The sequence below is a fragment of the Anolis sagrei genome, chromosome 1 (genome assembly GCF_037176765.1).
Source record: "Anolis sagrei isolate rAnoSag1 chromosome 1, rAnoSag1.mat, whole genome shotgun sequence".
NCBI classification, from domain to species: domain Eukaryota; kingdom Metazoa; phylum Chordata; class Lepidosauria; order Squamata; family Dactyloidae; genus Anolis; species Anolis sagrei.
Genome location: NC_090021.1, coordinates 1084147 through 1108863, shown reverse-complemented (window position 1 = coordinate 1108863; position 24717 = coordinate 1084147). Strand labels below are relative to the sequence as shown.

At 48.1% G+C, this 24717-nt stretch overlaps 2 protein-coding genes across 3 annotated transcripts in view; one reads left to right on the top strand and one right to left on the bottom strand.

Annotated features, from left to right (window-relative positions):
- The window catches only part of IFT172 (intraflagellar transport 172), a 58635-nt gene extending 47674 nt beyond the window's left edge, over positions 1-10961 (top strand). The window contains exons 42-48 of the mRNA XM_060754846.2: positions 129-248; positions 481-576; positions 6312-6371; positions 6485-6583; positions 6692-6845; positions 9368-9459; positions 10781-10961. Coding sequence (XP_060610829.2) covers positions 129-248; positions 481-576; positions 6312-6371; positions 6485-6583; positions 6692-6845; positions 9368-9459; positions 10781-10870 — 711 coding nt within the window. The 3' untranslated portion in view covers positions 10871-10961. The remainder of the gene's footprint in view (positions 1-128; positions 249-480; positions 577-6311; positions 6372-6484; positions 6584-6691; positions 6846-9367; positions 9460-10780) is intronic.
- Positions 10962-11127: 166 nt separating this feature from the next.
- Positions 11128-24717, bottom strand: part of NRBP1 (nuclear receptor binding protein 1) — a 40680-nt gene continuing 27090 nt past the window's right edge. For both annotated transcript variants that reach the window (XM_067469290.1, XM_067469307.1), the window contains 11 exons: positions 19679-19762; positions 18998-19056; positions 18598-18696; positions 16102-16234; positions 15631-15733; positions 15459-15509; positions 15208-15343; positions 15036-15089; positions 14860-14923; positions 14712-14767; positions 11128-11912 (listed from right to left, as the gene is read on the bottom strand). In XM_067469290.1, the coding sequence (XP_067325391.1) occupies positions 11814-11912; positions 14712-14767; positions 14860-14923; positions 15036-15089; positions 15208-15343; positions 15459-15509; positions 15631-15733; positions 16102-16234; positions 18598-18696; positions 18998-19056; positions 19679-19762 (938 nt within the window). In that variant the 3' untranslated portion in view covers positions 11128-11813. The remainder of the gene's footprint in view (positions 11913-14711; positions 14768-14859; positions 14924-15035; positions 15090-15207; positions 15344-15458; positions 15510-15630; positions 15734-16101; positions 16235-18597; positions 18697-18997; positions 19057-19678; positions 19763-24717) is intronic.

Here is a 24717-nt window from a genome sequence, read left to right as displayed (position 1 = left end):
ACTCACAGGCTCCATCAACCCTATTTCCCAAGTGTGCTTTGAGATTAGGGGAGGGGTCGTCCAAAACGCCTGTGTTTCTTTGGCCCCTGAGGTTTGCTCTTTGTGCCCCCCCCCCTCCCATTTTGCAGTGTGAAAACCTGGTCAAGTCCAGCGAGGCCAACTCGCCTGCGCACGAGGAGTTTGAGCGCATGCTGCTTGTGTCCCACTACTACGCCACGCGCTCTGCGGCACAGAGCATCAAGCAGCTGGTGAGGAGGGGGGGAAAGGAGGGAGGGAGGGGTGAAAAGGGGGTACCCCACTCCCCCAGATACCTGCCCCCTCCTGTGTCCTCCTCCTCTGTCCCCCCCCCCCCCCAAAGCCAAGCCCTTTCTTGGGATCTTGGCCCACTCCCTCCTCCTGGGCCAAGGGCAAGGGGGGCTTGGGCATCTGGGGGCCCCTCCAGAGCAGGGGCCACATGGAACATCAGCTCTGCCTCCCCAGGACACCATGGCGGCCAAGCTCTCCGTCTCCCTCCTGCGACACACGGACATCGTCCCGGTGGACAAGGCCTTCTACGAAGCTGGGACGGCGGCCAAGGTGAGCAGGAGGGTGGGGCCACTGGGCAGGAGGGAGGGCTGCCCCATGGTTCTTTCTCCACCTCAGTCAGAGGGCAGTGGACTCCCTCAAGGCAGGACCCATGGCTGGGGATGCCGTGTGTGCACGCGTGTGTGTGTGAGAGGGTGAGGGTCCCGGGGGGGGGGGGTGGTTGAGAGGCATCTTACTCCATTTACTTATCTCAACCCAGGGTTTTATCCATTTTTATCCTGTGCATTTGGCCCACCCGCTGTGGTTTTATTCCTCCACCATCTTATTTTGCATTTGTTTGTTGTATGTTTTGTTATGGTTTGCATTTTACTTTGATGTTATTATCTGTTTGCTCTGTGGTTTTATTCCTCCACCATCTTATTTTGCATTTGTTTATTGTATTGTTACTGTTTGCATTTTTGATGTTATTATCTGTTTGCTGTGTTGTAATTCTTGGGCTTGGCCTCATGTCAGCCGCCCCGAGTTCCCTCTTAGGAAGGTGGTGGTGGGATATAAAGATTATTATTATTATTATTATTATTATTATTATTATTATTATTATTATTATTGACACAAAAGCACAGTGTGTCATAGCAAACGAGATCTATATGCTGGATTTTGTATCACAAAATCACAAGTTGAATACTTCCCAAGCATCTAGGATGCTTATCATTATTATTATTATTATTATTATTATTATTATTATTATTATTGTGACACAAAAACACAGCGTGTCACAGCAAACAAGATCTATATGCTGGATTTCGCATCACAAAATCACAAGTTGAGCCCTTTCCAAGCATCTAGGACGCTTATTATTATTATTATTATTATTACTGACACAAAAGCACAGTATGTCACAGCAAACGAGATCTATATGCTGGATTTCATATCACAAAATCACAAGTCGAACACTTCCCAAGCGTCTAGGATACTTATTATTATTATTATTATTATTATTATTGACACAAAAGCACAGTATGTCACAGCAAACGAGATCTCTCTGCTGGATTTCGTATCACAAAATCACAAGTTGAACACTTCCCAAGCATCTAGGACGCTTAATATTATTATTATTTATTTATTTATTTATTTATTTATTTATTTAGAGGATTTCTATACCGGCCTTCTCAACCTCGACGAGGGACTCAGGTCGGTTTACAGTACATATAAAATACAATCAGATAAAACAGCAAATACAACTCAATACATATTAAAATAGTACAACTCAGTACAATAAAACATCATCATTACATCATTATTATTATTATTATTATTGTGACACAAAAGCACAGCATGTCACAGCAAACAAGATCTATATGCTGGATTTCGTATCACAAAATCACAAGTCGAACACTTCCCAAGTGTCTAGGATACTTATTATTATTATTATTATTGACAGTAAAGCACAGTATGTCACAGCAAACGAGATCTCTCTTCTGGATTTCGTATCACAAAATCACAAGTCGAACACTTCCCAAGCATTTAGGACTGTGTGATATATTTTTGAATGATGATGATGATGATGATTACTATTACTATTATTATTATTATTATTATTATTGACACAAAAGCACAGTATGTCACAGCAAACAAGATCTCTCTGCTGGATTTCATATCACAAAATCACAAGTCGAACACTTCCCAAGCATCTAGGACTGCGTGATGTATTTTTGAATGACGATGATGGTGATTACTATTACTATTATTATTATTATTATTATTATTATTATTATTATTATTTTACTGACACAAAAACACAGCATGTCACAGCAGACGAGATCTCTATGCTGGATTTCGTATCACAAAATCACAAGTCGAACACTTCCCAAGTGTCTAGGACTGTGTGGTGTATTTTTGAATGACGATGATGATGATTACTTGTTGTTGTTCATTCGTTCAGTCGTCTCCGACTCTTCGTGACCTCATGGACCAGCCCACGCCAGAGCTCCCTGTCGGCCGTCACCACCCCCAGCTCCTTCAAGGTCAGTCCAGTCTCTTCAAGGATGCCATCCATCCATCTTGCCCTTGGTCGGCCACTCTTCCTTTTGCCTTCCACTTTCCCCAGCATCATTCTCTTCTCTAGGCTTTCCTGTCTCCTCATGATGTGGCCAAAGGACTTCAACTTTGTCTCTAGTCTCCTTCCCTCCAGTGAGCAGTCGGGCTTTCTTTCCTGGAGGATGGACTGGTTGGATCTTCTCGCAGTCCAAGGCACTCTCAGCACTTTCCTCCAACACCACAGCTCAAGAGCATCCATCTTCCTTCGCTCAGCCTTCCCGAAGGTCCAGCTCTCACATCCGTAGGTGACTACAGGGAATACCATGGCTTGGACTAGGCAATGGATCTTGGTTGCCAGTCTGATGTCTCTACTCTTCACTATTTTATCGAGACTGGACATTGCTCTCCTCCCAAGAAGTAAGCGTCTTCTGATTTCCTGGCCACAGTCTGCATCTGCAGTAATCTTTGCACCTAGAAATACAAAGTCTGTCACGGCCTCCACGGTTTCTCCCTCTATTTTCCAGTTGTCAATCATTCTTGTTGCCATAATCTTGGTTTTTTTGACGTTTAGCTGCAACCCGGCTTTTGCGCTTTCTTCTTTCCCCTTGATGAGAAGGCTCCTCAGCTCCTCCTCGCTTTCGGCCATCAGAGTGGTGTCATCTGCATATCTGAGGTTGTTAATGTTTCTTCCAGCAATTTTCACCCCAGCTTTGCATTCCTCAAGCCCCGCACATCCTCGCATGATGTGTTCTGCATACAAGTTAAAAAGGTTGGGTGAGAGGATGCAGCCTTGCCGGACGCCTTTCCCAATCTTGAACCAGTCTGTTGTTCCTTGGTCAGTTCTTACTGTTGCTTCTTGGTCCTTGTACAGATTCCTCAGGAGAGAGACAAGGTGGCTTGGTATGCCCATCCCACTAAGGACTTGCCACAATTTATTATGATCCACACAGTCAAAGGCTTTAGAATAGTCAATGAAGCAGAAGTAGATGTTTTTCTGAAACTCCCTGCTTTTCTCCATTATCCAGCGGATATTGGCAATTTGGTCTCTCGTTCCTCTACCTTTTCTAAACCCAGCTTGAACATCTGGCAACTCTCGCTCCATGTATTGCTGGAGTCTTCCTTGCAGGATCTTGAGCATTACCTTACTGGCATGAGAAATAAGGGCCACTGTACGGAAGTTGGAGCAGTCTTTCGCATTTCCCTTTTTTGGTATGGGGATATAAGTTGATTTTTTCCAGTCTGATGGCCATTCTTGTGTTTTCCATATTTGCTGGCAAATGGCATGCATCACCTTGACAGCATCATCTTTTAAGATTTTAAACAGTTCAGCTGGGATCCCGTCATCTCCTGCTGCCTTGTTGTTAGCAATGCTTCTTAAGGCCCATTCAACCTCACTCCTCAGGATGTCTGGTTCTAATTCATTCACCACACCATCAAAAGTATCCTCGATATTATTATCCTTCCTATACAGATCTTCTGTATAGTCTCGCCACCTTCTCTTGATCTCTTCAGCTTCTGTTAGGTCCCTGCCATCTTTGTTTCTTATCATACCAATTTTTGCCTGAAATTTACCTCCAATGTTTCTAATTTTCTGGAAGAGGTCTCTTGTCCTTCCTATTCTGTTGTCTTCTTCCACTTCCATGCATTGCTTATTTAAAAATAGTTCCTTATCTCTTCTGGCTAACCTCTGGAATTGCGCATTTAACTGGGCATATCTCCCCTTATTATCCCTGTTTCCTTTTGCTTTCCTCCTTTCTTGGGCTACTTCCAGTGTCTCAGCAGACAACCATTTTGCCTTCTTGGTTTTCTTTTTCTTTGGGGCGTACTTTGTTGCTGCCTCCTGAACAATGTCTCGGACTTCTGTCCATAGTTCTTCTGGGGCTCTGTTTACTAAATCTAGTCCTTCAAATCTGTTCTTCACTTCCACTGTATATTCGCTAGGAATGTTAGTGAGATCATATCTAACTGGTCTGTGTATTTTCCCTGATCTCTTTAGTTTTATTCTAAATTGGGCAATAAGAAGTTCGTGATCTGAGCTACAGTCAGCCCCAGGTCTTGTTTTCACCGACTGGATGGATGTCCGCCACCTTTGGCTGCAAAGGATGTAGTCAATCTGATTTCGGTGTTGACCGTCTGGAGAGGTCCATGTGTAAAGCCGTCTTTTAGGTTGTTGGAAGAGAGTATTCGTTATACACAGCGAGTTTTCCTGGCAGAATTCTATCAGCCTGCGTCCCGCTTCGTTTTGTTCTCCCAGACCATGCTTGCCTGTGATCCCAGTTGTCATTTGACTTCCCACCTTGGCATTCCAGTCTCCTGTGATGAAAATAATGTCTCTTTTTGGTGTATTATCCAGTAGTTCCTGCAGATCCTCATAGAACTGATCTACTTCTGCTTCTTCAGCAGCTGTGGTTGGGGCATATATTTGGATCACTGTAATGTTGAAAGGCTTTCCTTGCACTCGAATTGAGATCATTCTGTCATTTTTTGGGTTGTATCCAAGCACCGCTTTAGCGAATTTCTTATTAATTATGAAGGCTACTCCATTTCTTCGATGTTCCTCTTGTCCGCAGTAGTAGATCTGGTGGTCATCTGATGTGAAGTGGCCCATTCCAGTCCATTTCAGTTCGCTGACCCCCAGAATGTCTATCTTTAGTCTTGACATCTCACCAATAACAACATCCAATTTGCCCTGGCTCATAGATCTTACATTCCAGGTTCCTATGGTGTGTTGATCTTTAGAGCATCGGATTCGTCGTTCGCCTCCAGTACCGTCGGCCGCTAGCCTTCCTTTCGGCTTTGAGCTAGCTGCGTCATCACATCTGGGGCTAGTTGAACTTATCCTCTGCTCCTCCCCAGTAGCATTTTGGCCATCTTCCGACCTGGGAGTCCCATCTTCCAATGGCATACCGACATATCTCTGGTTGTACTGATCCATTTAGTTTTCTTGGCAAGGATACTGGAGTGGTTTGCCATTGCCTTCCCCAGGGATCACGCTTGGTCTGACCTCTCTGCCACAACCGTCCCGTCTTGGGTGGCCCTTCACGGTTTCGCTCATGACATCATTGAGGTGCTCAAGCTCCAGCGCCCCGACAAGGCGGTGATCCTTTGCTGGATGATTACTATTATTATTATTATTATTATTCTGACACCAAAGCACAGTATGTCACAGCAAACGAGATCTCTATGCTGGATTTCGTATCACAAAATCACAAGTCGAACACTTCCCAAGCGTCTAGGACTGTGTGGTGTATTTTTGAATGACGATGATGATGATGACTATTATTATTATTATTATTATATTATTATTATTATATTATTATTATTATTATTATTATTATTATACGGCACAAAACCAAAGTATGTCACAGCAAATGAGATCTATATGCTGGATTTCGTATCACAAAATCACAAGTCGAACACTTTCCAAGCATCTAGGATGCTTATTATTATTATTATTGACACAAAAACACAGTATGTCACAGCAAACAAGATCTATATGCTAGATTTCGTATCACAAAATCACAAGACGAGCACTTCCCAAGCATCTAGGACGTTTATTATTGTTGTTGTTGTTGTTGTTGTTGTTGTTGTTGTTGTTGCCCATTTAGAGGGGTTCCCTGCCTACTCAACTCCAGACCCCCTGAGTTGGGAAGTGTGTATGTTTATGTTTGTGTGTGTGTTTAGGGGGAATAAGCTCCTTACCCTCACAGGAGACCCCCTATCAACCACCCACTCCTCTTTTTCCTCAGGCTGTTGGTTGGGAGAACATGGCCTTCATCTTCCTGAACCGCTTCCTGGACCTGACAGACGTGAGTCTCCCTGTCCCTCTTGAAGTGTGTGTGTGTAGGGGGGGAAGGGGGGTTGTGGGGTGTGGCCTTTGGGGTCTGTACCAACCACCCCACCTTACACCCCCCTTGCCCAGGCCATTGAGGAGGGCTCCCTGGACGCCTTGGACCACGCGGACTTCCAGTTCACGGACATTCCTTTCGAGGTGCCCCTCCCGGCCAAGCAGCACGTCTCAGTGAGTGGCAGCAGACCTTTCTGGGTGGGAGGGGAGGGGGGCATTTCCCCAGCATCCTCCCCTTCCCCACATCTCTGTCCCCTGCCCATCCGTCCGTCCATCCGTCAGGAGGAGCATCGTGAGGAGGTGCGCGACTGGGTGCTGACCGTCTCGATGGACCAGCGGCTGGAGCAGGTGCTACCGCAGGACGAGCGCGGCACCTACGAGGCATCTCTGCTGGCCCCCTCCACCGGTGTGCGCTCCCTGCCCTGCCTGGTCACCGGTAAGGAGGGCACCAGGGGAGGGGGGCACGAAGAGACCGGGGGGAGGGGGGTGTCAGGGGACAGTTCCATCTTGTCCCCTGCATAGGTCATCAGTTGGGGACTGAGTGAAGAAAGGGCGGGCCAAGGAAAAGTTCCACCTTGCCTCCTGTGCTATACTAATTTATATAGATAGATAGATAGATAGATAGATAGATAGATAGATAGATAGTGTGTGTGTATGTATATATATAATATTTATAATATTATAATTTATTTATTTTATTTACAGCTTTTCTATTCCGCCCTTCTCCTCACCCCGCAGGGGACTCAGGGTGGATTACAGTGTACACATATATGGCAAACATTCAATGCCAATTTTGACATACAACTTATACAGACATACGCAGAGGCTATTTAACTTTTTTCTGGCTGCCAGGGGAGCTGTCGCTCTCATCGTCCATCTGCGACGCTGATGAAATACTTCCGCATTCCCTGCATGCTTTTTGCTGGAGTCTTTTTTTTATGGCCTCATAAATTAGTTAATTTAGCCTCCCCACACTTTTTAAAGGTTGTACCTTATTTTCCTACTTGACAGATGTCTTTTGGGTTGCAAAGGTTGACAACAGGCTACACACAATTGGTTGGAAGCCCACTCCAACCCGGGCTGAGTTCGAACTCATGACCTTGTGGTCAGAGTGATCTTAATGCAGGGGACACTCAGCCAGCTGCGCCACAACCCCGGTGCTTATAATTATTACTACTATAATGTAGTACATTATTATTATTATTATTATTATTATTATTATTATTATCTTTACTTATACCCCGCAAAATCTCCCGAAGGACTCGATGCGGCTTACAAAGACCAAGGCCGCCAACAACAACATACAAATACACAATAAACTCATAAGCAAATAATAAAACATCAAGCAAAGCAATAAAACAATGACAGATGTGAGTTTCCCTTATTACTAATAATATTACAATATAATGGTATATAGCATAATAATAATAATAATAATAATAATAATAATAATAATAATAATAATCTTTATTTGTACCCTGCTACCATCTCCCCAAGGGACTCGCTGCAGCTTACATGAGGCCGAGCCCACAATACATCAATAATAAAACAATAGCAACAAACAATACAAAAACACTGTATTGTTGAAGGCTTTCATGGCCGGAATCACTGGGTTGTTGTAGGTTTTTCCGGGCTATATGGCCATGTTCTGGAGGCAATTTTTCTCCTGATGTTTCGCCTGCATCTATGGCAAGCATCCTCAGAGGTAGTGAGGTCTGTTGGAAATAGGAACATGGGTTTATATCTCTGTGGAATGATGTCCAGGGTGGGACAAACCCCCATGTCAGACGACACAGAGAAGCCACTAAAATCCACAAGAAGCATGTTGGACAATTTTAACAGAAAGGAAAAGACCATGAAAATGAACAAAATATGGCTACCAGTATTAAAAAAAAAAACCTCTAAAATTACAACAGCAAAACAACAGAGGGGAAACAAACAGGCACATAAAATCACTCTCAACAAAAGATTCCCCCCAGGGACTGCCAAGCCATCAAATGCTAATCAAGGTGTTCAGTTGAAACATTCACACCTAGCTCCAGCAGACAAGAACTCTTTGCCCCACCCCAGCCATTCCACAGATCTATAAACCCATTTTTTCTACTTCCAACAGACCTCACGACCTCTGAGGATGCTTGCCATAGATGCAGGCGAAACGTCAGGAGAAATATTGCCTCCAGAACATGGCCATACAGCGCGGAAAAACCTACAACAACCCAATACAAAAACAGTTAAAATATACCTCATAAACAAAAATAAAATATAATAAAGCAGTACAGTAACACAACAAGCATTTAAAACCTAAGGCTGGGCCAAATTTAAAATTTAAAATTTAAAAAATTAATGCTGGACATGAGCAAGGTAAGATATAACTGTGATGGAAATTTTCAGAGGGGATAGGGCGTGCAAATCAATCAATCCTAAATCAATAATAAAGTGCATTTTGGGGGCATATTGCTGAGAAATTCATCATTCTGGAAAGTGTGTGTGTGTGTGTGTATACACACACACACACATATACACACAGAACAGAATAGAATATAGTAATCTACAATACTGATATTATACTATGCTAATATATTGTGTGTGTGTATATCTATATCTATCTATCTATCTATCTATCTATCTATCTATCTATCTATCTATACATCTTGTAAGCGGCTCCGAGTCCCCTTTGGGGTGAGAAAGGTGGCATATAAATGTAAACAAACAAAACAAATAAATAAATATGCATGCGCAGAGCCCTCTCCTGCGCAAGGAATGGCCCAGGACTCCCACCTGGCCCTTCTCATGAGGCCTGTGTGGGAGATGGGTTTGGCAGCATGTCTTCTGATGGGATGGTTAAGGGAGGATTCTATGGGGGGCAGGAGGAGGAGGGGCTTCCTGGGGGTGCCACCTCCCCCCTCCCCTGGCAACAGCTGTCCTCCCCTCCCCTCTCCCTCCCTCCCTCCATGCCAGGCTACCCAGTGCTGAGGAACAAAGTGGTCTTCAAGAGTCCCGGGAAGGAGGCCAACAAGGAGAGCTGGAACAAGTTCCTGATGGCGGTCAAGGTGAGGTCGGAGCAAGGTCATGGGGGAAGGGGGAGCTTGGCCCAGTCTATGGCCTCCCCAGTATGCTGCCTCCCATTGGCAGAGATAGCCAGGTATAAACATGTGAGAGGAAGCCACAGGGAGGAGGAGGGAGCAGATTTGCTTTCAACAGCCCTGGAGACTAGGACGCAATGGAGCAATGGCTTCAAACTCCAAGAGAGGAGATTCCACCTGAACATGAGGAAGAACTTCCTGACTGGGAGAGCCGTTCAGCAGTGGAACTCTCTGCCTTGGAGTGTGGTGGAGGCTCCTTCTCTGGAAGCTTTTAACAGAGGCTGGATGTCCATCTGTCAGGGGTGCTTTGAATACAAAATTCCTGCTTCTTAGTAGAATGGGGTTGGACTGGATGATGGCCCAGGAGGTCTCTTCCCACTCTTGGATTCTATATTATTATTATTATTATTATTATTATTATTATTATTATTTATTTATTTATTTTATTTATTTGATGCACTTATTAACCGCCATTCTCAGCCCATTAGGGCGACTCAAGGCGGTGTACAGTACACATAAAAGACAATTACAAAGAACATATAAACTATACAACAACTACATACAACACTAAAAATCCGCTTCGTCTCATAGTGGAATCATAACCAGTCTCATATTCCTTGTTCCATTCCAGTCATCTTTACCACATTATTATAGCACTTAATTAAATGCCCTCTCGAACAGCCATGTCTTAAGGCTTTTTTGGAAGGACATGAGGGAGGGCGCCTGTCTGATGTGTGCAGGGAGAGTGTTCCATAGCCGGGGGGCCACCACCGAGAAGGCCCTCTCCCTCGTCCCCGCCAGACGCGCCTGTGAGGCAGGCGGGATCGAGAGAAGGGCCTCCCCAGACGATCTCAAGGTCCTCGTGGGCTCGTAGGCCAAGATGCGGTCCGAAAGGTATTTTGGGCCGGAGCCGTTTAGGGCTTTGTAGGCCAAGACCAGCACCTTGAATTGGGTCCGGTAGCAAATCGGCAGCCAGTGGAGCTGGGACAACAAGGGCGTTGTGTGCTCCCTGCCACCCGCTCCAGTTAGTAACATGGCTGCCGCGCGCTGAACCAGCTGAAGCTTCCGGGCCGTCTTCAAGGGCAGCCCCACGTAGAGAGCGTTGCAGTAGTCAAGGCGGGATGTGACCAGAGCGTGTACCACAGTGGCCAAGTCAATATTATTATTATTATTATTATCCTAGTCTTCAGGGCAGCAGAAAACAAGCTTGCTTCCTCCTCCTTCCTAGGACTTCCCCTCACTTATTTATTTATGTCTTTAAACCATGTATGTTCTCCTTTCCTTGCAGATGTCTCACAGCCCCCCCTGCCAGGACGTCCTCCGGTTTGTGGGCCAGTGGTGTGGGGGGCTGCCCAGCTCCGGCTTCTCCTTCCAGTGAAATCCTGCCTGGCCCTCCCTCCCTCCCCCCCTCAAGATATTCCGGAAGTCCTCCTTGTATTTATTCTCCTGGATTAAACCTTGTTTCTACATCCCTGTGCTTCTGGGGGCTTCTTTGCGGTGGGCTCGGGGAGGAGATGGAGATGGGACCTGGGACCCCCCTCCCATTGGCAGAGAGGGCCCTTCCCACCCCTTGAGGAGGGGGTTTGTGTGGGGTGGGGGGGATCAGGGAGAGAAAAAGTTGCAACGGCAGCCAAGTCCTTACAAAACTGTTTATTAAAAATAGGAACAGAAACAACACACGGGTGGAGGGGGTCCCGGCAGCCCAAGGGAAGAAGGCCCCCCATTTCCATTAACCAGCTCCGCCTCCCGCTGACCCCCCCCCCCATCACAGCCCCTGGCCATTGGCCTCATAAAGAGAACAGCCCCCCAGCCCCACACACCACCAGCTCCACCACCACACCACCCCCTTTTCCTGCCTGCCTGCCTGGGGCCCTTTGGGGGAGAGGGAAGGCCCCCCCACGACTGATGATCATGGGTGCCCAATGGGATGGGAAAGAGGGGGCTTTGGGGGCTCCCCTCCTCCCTTAAATAACAAGACAGACCTCTCTCTGCTGTGCAAAAACTCTGTACAATTCAAGCAAAAGAAAACTCCATGCGGGTTTTTTTTTCTGTAGGGGGGGGCCTTGGGGCCACAGGGGAAAGAGTAATAATACTGACACAAGGCGCGTGGCCCCTCCCTCGCCCAACTGGCCCCCTGCCGCCCCCTTCCGGCCCCCCAACGGTGGCATCGATTGTCTGCAGGGCGGCCGGCAGCGGCATGCAGGCAGCAACGCGGCAGCGGCAAAGGAGGCGGCGGGCCAGGTCTCGGTTGGCTCTCTGCGCGGGGCGGCGGCGGCGGCAGCAGTGGCGGCAACAGCAGCGGTGCCGAGGGAGGGGCGGGTTTAGGTGGAAACCGTGACAGCCGCCATGCCCCCGTTCCGCGAGAAAAGGAACTTGCTGAAGGCGTCTTCAAGTAAACAGCTCAGCCGGCCCTGATCCGCCTGCACAAGAACAAGGGGGAAAGGGGGGGGGGGTCAAGGATCAGACAGGACGGGGGACCCTGGCCCTGAAACAGTCCTCGGGGGAGGTGTCACAAAAATATCACTGCAGATTTGATCAATGTGGGGAGAATGAATGGAAGGATGTATGGATAGAGTTAATCATTTTGGAATATTAAGGCCTGCCATGACTAGCTACCTGCTTGCTGGACTGTGATTAAAAGTTGCTAATAAGAACTGAAAAGTAAACTCCGCTAAGAACTGTGACAATGGTTCTTTTAAGTTAAGAGAAATGTTTGCAATGTTCCTTATGATAAAAGGAATGGAAGGATGTATGGTTGGAGTTAATCATTTTGGAATATTAAGGCCTGCAATGTCTAACTACCTGCTTGCTGGACTGTGATTAAAAGTTGCTAATAAGAACTGAAAAGTAAACTGATCAGAACTGTGACAATGGTTCTTTCAAGTTAAGAGAAATGTTTGCAATGTTCCTTATGATAAAAGGAATGGAAGGATGTATGGATGGAGTTAATCATTTTGGAATATTAAGGCCTGCAATGACTAGCTACCTGCTTGCTGGACTGTGATTAAAAGTTGCTAATAAGAACTGAAAACTGATCAGAACTGTGACAATGGTTCTTTCAAGTTAAGAGAAATGTTTGCAATGTTCCTTATGATAAAAGGAATGGAAGGATGTATGGTTGGAGTTAATCATTTTGGAATATTAAGGCCTGCAATGTCTAACTACCTGCTTGCTGGACTGTGATTAAAAGTTGCTAATAAGAACTGAAAAGTAAACTGATCAGAACTGTGACAATGGTTCTTTCAAGTTAAGAGAAATGTTTGCAATGTTCCTTATGATAAAAGGAATGGAAGGATGTATGGATGGAGTTAATCATTTTGGAATATTAAGGCCTGCAATGACTAGCTACCTGCTTGCTGGACTGTGATTAAAAGTTGCTAATAAGAACTGAAAACTGATCAGAACTGTGACAATGGTTCTTTCAAGTTAAGAGAAATGTTTGCAATGTTCCTTATGATAAAAGGAATGGAAGGATGTATGGTTGGAGTTAATCATTTTGGAATATTAAGGCCTGCAATGTCTAACTACCTGCTTGCTGGACTGTGATTAAAAGTTGCTAATAAGAACTGAAAAGTAAACTGATCAGAACTGTGACAATGGTTCTTTCAAGTTAAGAGAAATGTTTGCAATGTTCCTTATGATAAAAGGAATGGAAGGATGTATGGATGGAGTTAATCATTTTGGAATATTAAGGCCTGCAATGACTAGCTACCTGCTTGCTGGACTGTGATTAAAAGTTGCTAATAAGAACTGAAAAGTAAACTGATCAGAACTGTGACAATGGTTCTTTCAAGTTAAGAGAAATGTTTGCAATGTTCCTTATGATAAGAGGAATGGAAGGATGTATGGTTGGAGTTAATCATTTTGGAAGCACCAGTAAAATATTAAGGCTGGATTATCTGACTTCCTGCTTGCTGGACTGTGATTAAAAGTTGCTAATAAGAACTGAAAAGTAAACTCTGATCAGAACTATGACAATGGTTCTTTCAAATTAAGGAAATGTTTGCAATATTCCTTATGATAAGAGGAATGGAAGGATGTATGAATGGAAATCATTTTGGAAGCACCAGTAAAATGTTAAGACCTGCAATGTCTTGCTTGCTGGACTGTAATTAAAAGTTGCCAATAAGAACTGAAAGTAAACTCTGATCAGAACTGTGACAATGGTTCTTTCAAGTTAAGACAAATGTTTGCAACATTCCTTATGTTAAGAAGGAAGTCAACACAAGCCTTGTGTTTGTCGACACCAATCAAGAAGAGTCAACATCTGGCCAGGAAATCGCCATGAGTCGCCCTCAGGCTGAGAATGGTGGTATAGAAGCGTAGTAAATAAATAAAATAAATAAATAAGATGGAAGACGTCTATCATTCATTTTCAGCTTTGGGACGACACCTGTAGAATATTCCTATAAAAGACTCGATCTAATAATGCTCAAAGTGTGGCAGACCTGAGGAGTCTGTTCTACCCGCCATGCTCTGCTCCATTGGGAAGGAGAGAGATGGTGTATTTGGAGAGTGGCAGATCTGCAAGTTATTCATAACAAAGGGACCAGGCAGTCTTATTGGGACACGAGTGGAACAGGAGCTGAGGCAGCAAAAAAGGCCAATGCCATTCTAGGCTGCTTCGAGGAGCCTTGGGTCTTGTCTGGGCATTCTACTTAGGTCAGGGTTCACGTGGAATCGCCCTGTGTCCAGTTCTGGGCCAGGGAAGCCAAGAAGGAGGCGGACAAGAGGGGAGGGGCCCAGGGGAGGTCCTGGAAGGCCCGGAAGCCAAGACGGCATCTGAGGAGGGTCTGGAGAATAACGGGACTGTAGAAGGAACAGTTAGGAGAGCCAGACTGAACTCTTGCCAAGGAAGAGGAAGAGGAGGAGGCAAGGCACTGGGTTCAAACTGAAGGAGAGAAGGCTCCCAATCCCTGGCTGAATGAGGTTTCTAAGCAGAGGCTAGATGGTCGTCTGTCAGGAGGGCTTTGAGACAATGCTCCTGGCTTGCAGGAGGAGGTTGACCTAGCCCTTGGGTCTCTCCCACCACTACCACCACCACCACCATGATTCTGTGAGCGCCCCCCCTTCTTTCTCAGTCAGAGAAGGGAATTGCCACAGTGGGAGGCTGTGCCCGCCAACTCCCCAGCCTGATAGTTTTTTGGGGGGCGGAGGCCTGGGACCCAAAGAGTGGGGCAGGGGAGGAAGGGGGCAGGTGAGTGGGGGGGGGAACCCACCTCGCTGATGAATCCCAGCTGGACCAATTCGGCTGCAAGCTCCTGGATGTTGTCACCTGGGGGGCAGGAGAGAGCAATGAATGCTTGGCCCCAAAGACTTGGGGGGGGGGTAAGGGGAGAGAAGGGAAATGGGGGGGAGGGCACTCACTGGGAAGCAGGTCGCAGCTCAGGTGCCGGTTCAGTTTATCTTCCAGTTTCAGCAGCAAAGTCAACTGCAGAAGAGGAGAGAGGGAAGTGGGGCCCTTGAGGACCTTCATTTCGGAGGCTGGAGGAGACCACCCCCCAAAAAAACCCCAAACACCCCCCTATCCCATGTAGACATACGTGATGCTTGACGCCCTCCTCCACCGGCTCAATGTTGCACTGCATCAGGACCACCTGACGGGAGAGAGAAGCAGAGTGAGGCCGAGGAGCAGTGGCAAGAGGAGGAGAAATGGGGGCTTCTAGAGGGTCTGCCTTCAGACTGGCAGATTTCAGGATGGGGGGGGGGGCTCACTTTGCGTGTCTCCACTTCGGCTGGCTCAGGCGTGGGGGTCTTGACGGAGGGGGGCGCAATGGGGGACTTCACCTCTTCCTGCTGCGGCTGCTGAGGGCGGGGGAGGCCAAAGGCCGTCAAGGGGTAGATGCCGTTCCTGCAATTGAGGGGGGGGGGGGGCAGAGAAGGAGGAGAGTCAGGGCCGGTGCCCCACAACCTTTGCAGAGAGGAAAGGGGGGGGGGGCAAAGGGGTCTTGGCCCCTCGCTCTTACCGCACGTCTTCCAGGAATTTGTCCAGCTCCAGGGCCGGGGACTGGGAGAAACTGGGAGGAGAGGAGGAGAAAGCAAAGGACCCGGTCAGCAGGGAACAAACACCCCCCCCCCACAAAGGGGGTGCTAACCAACCTCCCCCCCCCCCCCCCCGCATCTATCCAGGAGCCTCACATCATGCGGACGCCCTCGCGGTCTGCGTGGTGGATCTCGGCCAGGACGGCACTCATGTCCAGGTTCTTGGTCCTCTCCTCCAGCGCGTTCTCCGGGATCATGTCTGCCGGGAGAAGGGGAGCTGGGGTCACACTGGGGGGCCCTTCCCTCTCAGGCTGGGGAGACTGTGGGGCCCCCAGATGGGAGGGAGAGAGGGAGGGAGGGGCCCCTGATTTGGGCATGGGTCCCTCGGCACGGAGGAGGCAGGAGCAGGGAGGCATGGTCAAAGTGAGTGGGTGGGCCGAGGACTCTCCTCCTTGACCCCCAGGGAGGACCCACTGCCTCCATTTCCCCCTCGGTGCCGAAGAGGTTGCTGCTGACCAAGAGCGAACATTGGGCCGGATCCGCTTGCTGCTCTCCTCAAGAGGCAATGGGCGTAGGGGCTGGAGAGGGCCCCCCAAGCAGCCTCCCCCATTCCCCCCCCCCACGTACGCTGATGCCCCACAATGCAGTGGGAAGCCAGGAGCTTGAGGGAGGGCACTTCAAAGAGGGCCTGGTGGAAGAGCAGCTCCCGGGCCGTGGGCCTCCGGCTGGGCTGGGGCTCCAGGCACTTCTGGATGAACTCCTGGAGGGAGAAAAGAAGGGAAGGATGGGAAGGGTGGGCAGGCACACCCTCCCAGGAGGAGGAGGAGGAGGAGGCGTCTCTGATGGGTGGGAACCCTTGGGGTGCCTCCTCCCCCCCCCACACCACCACCACCCTGTTAACTGGGGAGTGGGGGTTCCCCATCATGGTCCCTGTGAATCGCACATACGGTATTTCCTGCGCCTGCACAGACAGTTCAGAATCTTCTAGAAAACTTATTAGACACTTTTAGGCGATAGCCCCGCCCACTCTCCCCTTGAGAGTATATATAGCCAGTGGGAGGGGCTACTGCCTCAGTTCCTTTCATCCGCTGCTCTGGCAGCAGCTAGGAATCTTTCATTTTCTTCTAGAAAACCTATTAGACACTTTTAGGTGGTAGCCCCGCCCACTCTCCCCTTGAGACTATATATCGCCAGTGGGAGGGGCTATTGCCTCAGTTCCTTTCATCCGCCGCTCTGGCAGCAGCTAGGAATCTTTCCCTCATTATTCTTCATCTTTGACTAGCGTTTCTGGACTGCGTGAATTTTTACTATTTTATTTTTATTTTACTTTTATTTATTTATTTATTTATTTGGTCGTGGTTATGGTATGTTGATGAAAAATACATCAACCGAAAGAAGAGCAAAATTATGATAAATGTTTTTTCCCCATCGTGGTCCCTGTGAATCGCACATATGCTATTTCCTGCGCAGACAGTTTGGAATCTTCTAGAAAACTTATTAGACACTTTTAGGCGGTAGCCCCGCCCACTCTCCCCTTGAGAGTATATATATATAGCCAGTGGGAGGGGCTACTGCCTCAGTTCCCTTCATCCGCTGCTATGGCAGCAGCTAAGAATCTTTCCCTCATTTTTCTTCATCTTTGACTAGCGTTTTCGGACTGCGTGAATTTTTACTCTTTTATTTTACTTTAATTTTAAGTTCTGCAGTCAGACCCATCCCTGGGCAGTATGAACTTAACCTTCACCCACAAAACCAGGGATCCTCAAACTAAGGCAGTGGAACTCTCTGCCCCGGAGTGTGGTGGAGGCTCCTTCTTTGGAAGCTTTTAAACAGAGGCTGGATGGCCATCTGTCAGGGGTGCTTTGAATGCAATATTCTTGCTTCTTGGCAGAATGGGGTTGGACTGCATGGCCCAGGAGGTCTCTTCCAACTCTAGGATTCTAGGATTCCATGATTCTAAGGCCCGTGGGCCGAATATGGCCCTCCAAAGTCCTTTACCTGGCCCTCACTCAGTGTCAACCTAAGTCTGAAACGGCTTGAAAGCACACAACGAGAACAACAACAATGCTATCTAAGACGTTAAGATCTTCTGGGGAGGTCCTGCTCTCGCTCCTGCCTTTGTTGCAGATGTGTCTGGCGGGGACGAGAGACAAGGCCTTCTCAGTGGTGGCCCCTCAACTGTGGAACACCCTGCCTAGAGATAGAAGATTGGCTCCCTCCCTCCTGACTTTTCAAAAAAGGGTGAAAACCTGGCTTTTTGAGCAGGCCTTCCCAAATACGGCATAGCTAAACAGAATTATGGAAGTACTTGATAACGCAATGGAATAACGATTTGACATGGAGACGCTCACGATAACGTTTTCAGGCTTTGTACGGTTTTTATATATTTTTATATCATATGCTATTGTTTTTAACAGAATTTCTTGATTGTTTTTACTTGCTATAATTGTTGAGGCATCGAATTGTTGCCAATTTGTGAACTGCTTCGAGTCGCCTCTGCGCTGAGGGAGGCGGGATATAAATATAGTAAATACATAAATAATAAATAATATCCCATCAGCCAAAAGCAGTCCCACACTTCCCACTGAAATACTAGTAAGTTTATATAAACTTTATATTTATTTATATCAGGCACTGCCAGGCCGTCAAATGCTAATCAAGGTGGTCAGTTGAAACATTCCCACCTAGCTCCAACAGACAAGAGTCCTTTGTCTCACATTCCACAGATATATAAACCCTTTTTTCCTAGTTCCAACAGACCTCACTACCTCTGAGGATGCTTGCCGTGGATGCAGGCGAAACGTCAGGAGAGAATGCCTCTAGACCATGGCCATATAGCCCGAAAAAACCTACAACAACCCAGTGATTCCAGCCATGAAAGCCTTCGACAATACATTACGTTTCTATTTGTTAAAATTGTTCTTCATTTTAATTATTGTATTCTTTCAAGACATGTGCAGCGTGCATAGGAATTCATTTATGTTTTTTTCCAAATTATAATCCAGCCTTCCAACAGTTTTGGGGACTGTAGCCCTCTGTTTAAAAGGTTTGAGGACCCCTGCCCAAAACGCTCTTGGCTTCTGGAGGTGCAACCGGGGCAAGGGTCTGCAGGCTCTTCCTTACCCGTTGCAGGGGGTCCTCCAGGAGCTGGATGGCGCTGTGGATGGCCTCCTGGGGCACGTACGAGGACTCCCCGTTGCCCTGGATCTCCAGCACCGCCATCTGCACAAGGGAACAGGGGGTCAAGTGGGTCCACCCTCCACAGACACCTCCCCACAGCCGGGCCCCACTCCTCCATTGGGGTCCATGTCGGCAGCATCCCCACCATCCCCAGGAGATGGGGGTCTCTCTCTTTCTCCCCCTTCGTCCCCTTCCTCAGCCCCACGAGACTGCCCCAGCCCCAACAGGGCAGCTTTTTGAGATTCCCGGGAAAGGTAACGGGAACAAGGGTGGGGCCTTCTTGCCCTGGCCACTTCACCCCAAATGCGGGAAATGAGGGCAGGGGGAAAGAGAGGCGCCTCACCTCCAGCGCACACATCCCAAAGGAGTAGATGTCCACCGCGGTGGTGACATGCGCAACCTCTGCGGAGAAGAAGAAGAGAGGCCATCGTCAGGGTGGAAACGGCTCTCAACAGCAATCAGAAGGGAGCATGTTGAAGCGGTTTGCCATTTATAATGTAGATTTCCAAGTATGCATGTATGTTTAAAATGCAGTAGCTATGTGTAATGAGTGTAATGTATTCCTGTGTGGAAAGAGTTAACTGAACCATGGAGGGAACAGCATTCCTAGAGAAGTCATAAATCAAGTGGATGCAGTGTCATACATCATACGTCACTCTGGAATGCAGGAGGTGTGGACTAGTGCTGGTAACAGTTGAAGATGTTACAATTGGATGGTAAAGAAGCATGTTTACGATGTGCTGAGTATTATTTATTTTATTTATTTATTTAGAGGATTTCTATACCGGCCTTCTCAACCTCGACGAGGGACTCAGGTCGGTTTACAGTACATATCAAATACAATATTAAGTAGCTTCTAATGCTGAGTATTAAGTAGCTTCTAATAGCTGTAAAAATGAAGTAGTTTATAGCTTAGGTGGCTGTGATTGATCTGTTCCTGCCTTGCTGTGCTGCCAATGTCAACACAGGAAGCCCCCCCTCCCTCACCCCCACCCCACTTTGCAGGTCCCAAATCTGGCCCTACCTCCATACTCGGGGGCGAAGAAGTGCAGGTTCTTCTGCTCCTCGCGACAGGTCTTCACGTGGTTGTTGATGGTGTCTGGAGCCACTGCAGAGAAGGGGGAAAGGGAGACACGTGAGGGGGCCCCGTCCTGCCCCTCTTTCTCTGCCCAAAAGGAAAGGGGACCAAGGCCGGGGGGGGGCGGCCCTGCAGAACCCCACGCAGCCCCAAAAGCCCAGGCCTGAGACAAGAGGCAGAGCAGGGAAGGGGGAGAGAGAGGGAAGAGGGCTGAAGGAAGAGGAGGGGAAGGCCAGGAGGAGACCCGGCCCCTCCAGGGACAGCAAAGGCAGCCAGAGAACACGGCAAGCGCAGCACCATGCACACGCACTGGAGACGGGCAAAGCAGGAGCCCAGAAGGGGAGCCCAGGGGAGGCGGCTCTCTTGCCCAGCCCCTCTCAGACATGGCAACCCACCCCCCATTAATACACCCACGAGTCCCTCTCTGAGTCCCCCACCAAAACAGGAGGTGGGAAGAGGGGATGTGGCAAGCTCCCTTGAACGCACGCAAGACAAGGCCACGCCAGGCAGGAACAGCCAGGCCTAAGGAGCAGGCGGTCAGCAAGGGAAGGAGACCCCAAGGGGCAATCTCCCCACCCCACCTTCGGCCACAGAGGGAGAGACCACCCAAGCCTACTGGACCAACGCCAAGGGACAAGCGGGGCAATTCTGGCCATGTCTGATTCCACAGAAAGCTGGCGTCAGAAAAAAGATGCGCATCGCAAGTGTTGAACCTGACTCAGCACATAGAAGATGGTCTTGAAAGCCGGTCAGAAGTCAAGATCAAGTCCAACGACAGGCTTTACAGAGATGACCACTCATGAGACACCACTCTACAGGTCTCCTTATTACACTGGAAGACAGACTATTAGTGGAGGAGCTGCTCTCACTTGAGCCCCGAGTAAAGCCCCAAGGCATCACTTTTCGAAGGGTCCTTGTGGATCCCCTAGTCCGCCCTCTGGTCACTGGGCTGAAACCACATTTGCAGGACCCAATCAGTCCCAAAAATAGGGCAGAAAGCCCACTTGTCAGGGCCTCTACTTCCAAATTCCATGCACCAGGAACATAGAATCATGGAATCCTAGAGTTGGAAGAGACCTCCTGGGCCATCCAGTCCAACCCCATTCTGCCAAGAAGCAGGAATATTGCATTCAAATCACCCCTGACAGATGACCATCCAGCCTCTGTTTAAAAGCTTCCAAAGAAGGAGTCTCCACCACACCAGCAGAGAGTTCCACTGCTGAACGGCTCTCACAATCACCAAGTTCTTCCTCATGTTCAGATGGAATCTCCTCTCTTGTAGTTTGAAGCCATTCCTCCATTGTGTCCTAGTCTCCAGGGAAGCAGAAAGGAAGCTTGCTCCCTCCTCCTCCCTGTGGCTTCCTCTCACATATTTATACATGGCTATCATATCTCCTCTCAGGCTTCTCTTCTTCAGCTAAACATGCCCAGCTCCTTAAGCCGCTCCGCATAGGGCTTGTTTTCCAGACCCTTGATCATTTTAGTCACCCTCCTCTGGACACATTCCAGCTTAGAGTCAATATCTCTCTTGAATTGTGGTGCCCAGAATTGGACACAATGTGATTCCAGGTAAAGTGGTCTAACCAAAGCAGAATACAGCATGGGGAGCATGACTTCCCTGGATCTAGACACTATGCTCCTATTGATGCAGGCCAAAATCCCATTGGCTTTTTTTGCCGCCACATCACATTCCTGGCTCATGTTTAACTTGTTGTCCACGAGGACTCCAAGATCTTTTTCACACGTACTGCTCTTGAGCCAGGCATCATTGTTCCCCAGTCAGAAGTCAAGATCAAGTCCATCGACTGGCTTTACAGAGATGAGCACTCACGAGATGTCTCTACATGTCTCATTACTACACCGGAAGACAGATTACTAGTGGAGGAGCTGCTCTCACTTGGGCTCCGAGTAAAGCCCCAGGGCATCACTTTCCGAAGGGTCCTTGTGGATCCCTTAGTCCGCCCTCTGGTCACCGGGCTGAAACCACATTTGCAGGACCCAATCAGTCCCAAAAATAGGGCAGAAAGCCCACTTGTCACGGCCCCTCTTTCCGAATTCCATGCACCAGAAACACCCAAGGGTCACTCTGCCCTGATCCTCCTGCGGCCCCAAAGGGAGGATGACCGGGGGCAGTTGCTAATGCCGATCCTGATCCACAGCTGCAGCCCCTCCCCTCCTTCTCCTCCACCAGAGATCACAGAAGAACCAGCGGAGAGAGATGGGACCAAAGAGGCTGATAGTTAGGATCGCAGAGCTGGAGGATGTATTAGGAGATTTCCAAGTGTGTTTGTAAAGCTGTCTGTAGTTAACAGACCACAGAGGTTTAAGTTATCCTAGAAGGACAGCATGAAATGTTTTCCTGCTTCCTCTGATGAGACCGGACTCTAGTCATCAGAATACTGATAAGAGAAAACTACAATTGCCATTTTCCCGAGATGTCTTTGCCTGAATGCAGACGGGCTTGCTTTGTGCTGCCTTGCTTTCTGTAAATAGAATGTAAATAAACTAATTACTTTATGGCTGCAATCCGTCCAACTTTTATTACCACTGCAACAGAGGAGACCATCCTGGCCCCTTCTGCCAGGCAGGAAGGCACCACCAGCCAAGCCCTCCCAACAGACGGCCATCCTGCCTCTGCTCAAGGCCTCACAGGAGGAAGGAGGCTCCACCAGACTCCCAGGCAGCAGCAGCAGCAGCATTGGGTTGTTGTAGGTATTTCCGGACTATATGGCCATGTTCTAGAGGCATTTTCTCCTGATGTTTCACCTGCATCTATGGCAAGCATCCTCAGAGGTAGTGAGCAGCAGCATTCTCCACTGCTCGGTGGCTTGGATGATCAGGAAGGCCTTCCTCATGTTTAAGAGGAATCTCTTTCCCTCCAACGCTCCACTGTGTCCAAGCCTCTGGAGCAGAAGAAAACAAGCTTGGCCTCTTTTCCCAGGTGACGTCCTTTCCAACATTTAGACGTGGCTCTGATGCCCTCTTCTCTTGGACTCTTCTGAGACTGGCTCCTGAGAAGAGGAGGACAGAGAGCCACAATCCAGAAGGCGACATGCAGACCCCCTCGCCCTGCTTCTCTCCCACGGTCAACAGGCCAAAGAGAGTCTTCCTGTTCACACAAGCTCCTTCCTTCCTTGGTAAGTGGAGTGCCATCAGAACAAAGAAAGAGAAAAACTTCAGGCTCTGCTTCTGTTAAAAGAGACCATACAACCCTTTGTCACAATGGGACTGGTCACCAACACGGCCCCAGGAGGACTCGTGGCTGCAAACTTGATGATCCTGCCTTCTCGCCCTTCATCTAAGTCATTAATAAAGATGTTGAACAGGACCGGGCCCAGGACGGAACCCTGGGGCACTCCACTTGTCACTTCTTTCCAGAATGAAGAGGAAGCCTTGGGGAGAATCACCCTCTGGGTTTCTTCCATTTGACCCATTACTGATCCACCTCACCGTAGTTTTGCCTAGCACACATTGGACTAGTTTCCTTGCCAGAAGGTCATGGGGGACCTTGTCAAAGAAGGTACGCTACATCCACGGCATCATTCCCCGCATCTACCCAGCTTGTAACTCTATCGAAAAAAGAGATCCAATGAGTCTGGCATGACTTGTTTTTGATAAATCCATGTTGACTCTTTGCGATGACCGCATTGGTTTCTAAGTGTTTGCAGACCTCTTCCTTGACAATCTTTTCCAGAATCTTGCCCGGTATCAACGTGAGGCTGACCGGACATTGGTCATTGTTTGGGTCATCCTTTTTTCCCTTCTTGAAGATTGGCCCTCCTCCAATCTGCTGGAACTTCTCCCGTTCTCCAAGAACTCTCAAAGATGGTTGCCAATGGTTCCGAAATGACTTCCGCTAGTTCCTTCAATACTCTTGGGTGTTGTTGATCTGGCCCTGAAAGGGGACTGGAACTCATTTAGAGCGGCCAGGTATTCCTGGATGACTTGTTTCCCAATTTGGGGTTGGATGTCCTCTAATCCCTCATCCACTCCATCTTGCTGAGGTTGAAAATGACTTTCTTTTTTTGAGAAGACCGAGGCAAAGAAGGTATTTAGTAGTTCTGCCTTTTCCCTATCATCCCCTGTCAGCATTGCCCCATCTTCTCCTCGAAAAGGCCCTATCGCCTCCTAGTTTTTCCTTCTTCTACTGACATAAGAAAAGAAGCCCTTTTTATTGTTTTTAATGTCCCTGGCAAGCCTGAGCTCGTTTTACGCTTTAGCCTTGCGGACCTTTTCCCTACAGGTGTTGGCTATTTGTTTGAATTCTTCTTTGGTGATTTCTCCCTTTTTCCACTTCTTGTGCATGTCTCTTTTATGTCTTAGCACAGTTAGAAGTTCTTTGGACATTCATTCTGGCTTCTTTGCACTTACCCTATTTTTCCCCCTCTTTGTTGGCATTGTTTGCAATTGCGCCTTGAGTATTTCACTCTTGAAAAACTCCCATCCATACGTAACTCCCTTGTTTTTTAGTATCGGCATCCATGGAATCTTCTTCTCAAAGAGGCCCTATCCTTGTTCTTCCTTTTTCTACTGGCAGAAAAAAAGAAGCTCTTTTTATTGTTATTAATGTCCCTGGCAAGCCTTGAGGGGCTCCTTCCACCCATCACTGTGTGGAGACACAGAGACAAACCTGCAGTCTTCTGGAAGCAGGCTGTGAACCAAGGGTCTGCTTTGAGGGGATGCTAGCTGTTCCTCCTTCTCCTCCGGCAAAAGCAGAGCTCCCCCTCAAGTGCCCATGGACCGATCTGCCCTCCACTCTCTCCTTGGGGTTTCCAACATGAAATCAAGGCAGCACACATATGAGCCTCCATGCGCTTCTGTGTGCTAGTCACAGCACATGCCACATTAGGGAGAAGTCCTCCTCCAGCGGCAAATATTTCTCCTTCCAAAGAGGCATGATGCATTTCTCGTTACTGCTTCCATTCTGGTTCTTCACAAGACCTGCAGAGCTTGGAGGAGATTCCCCCTGGGATTCCGGATAGTTA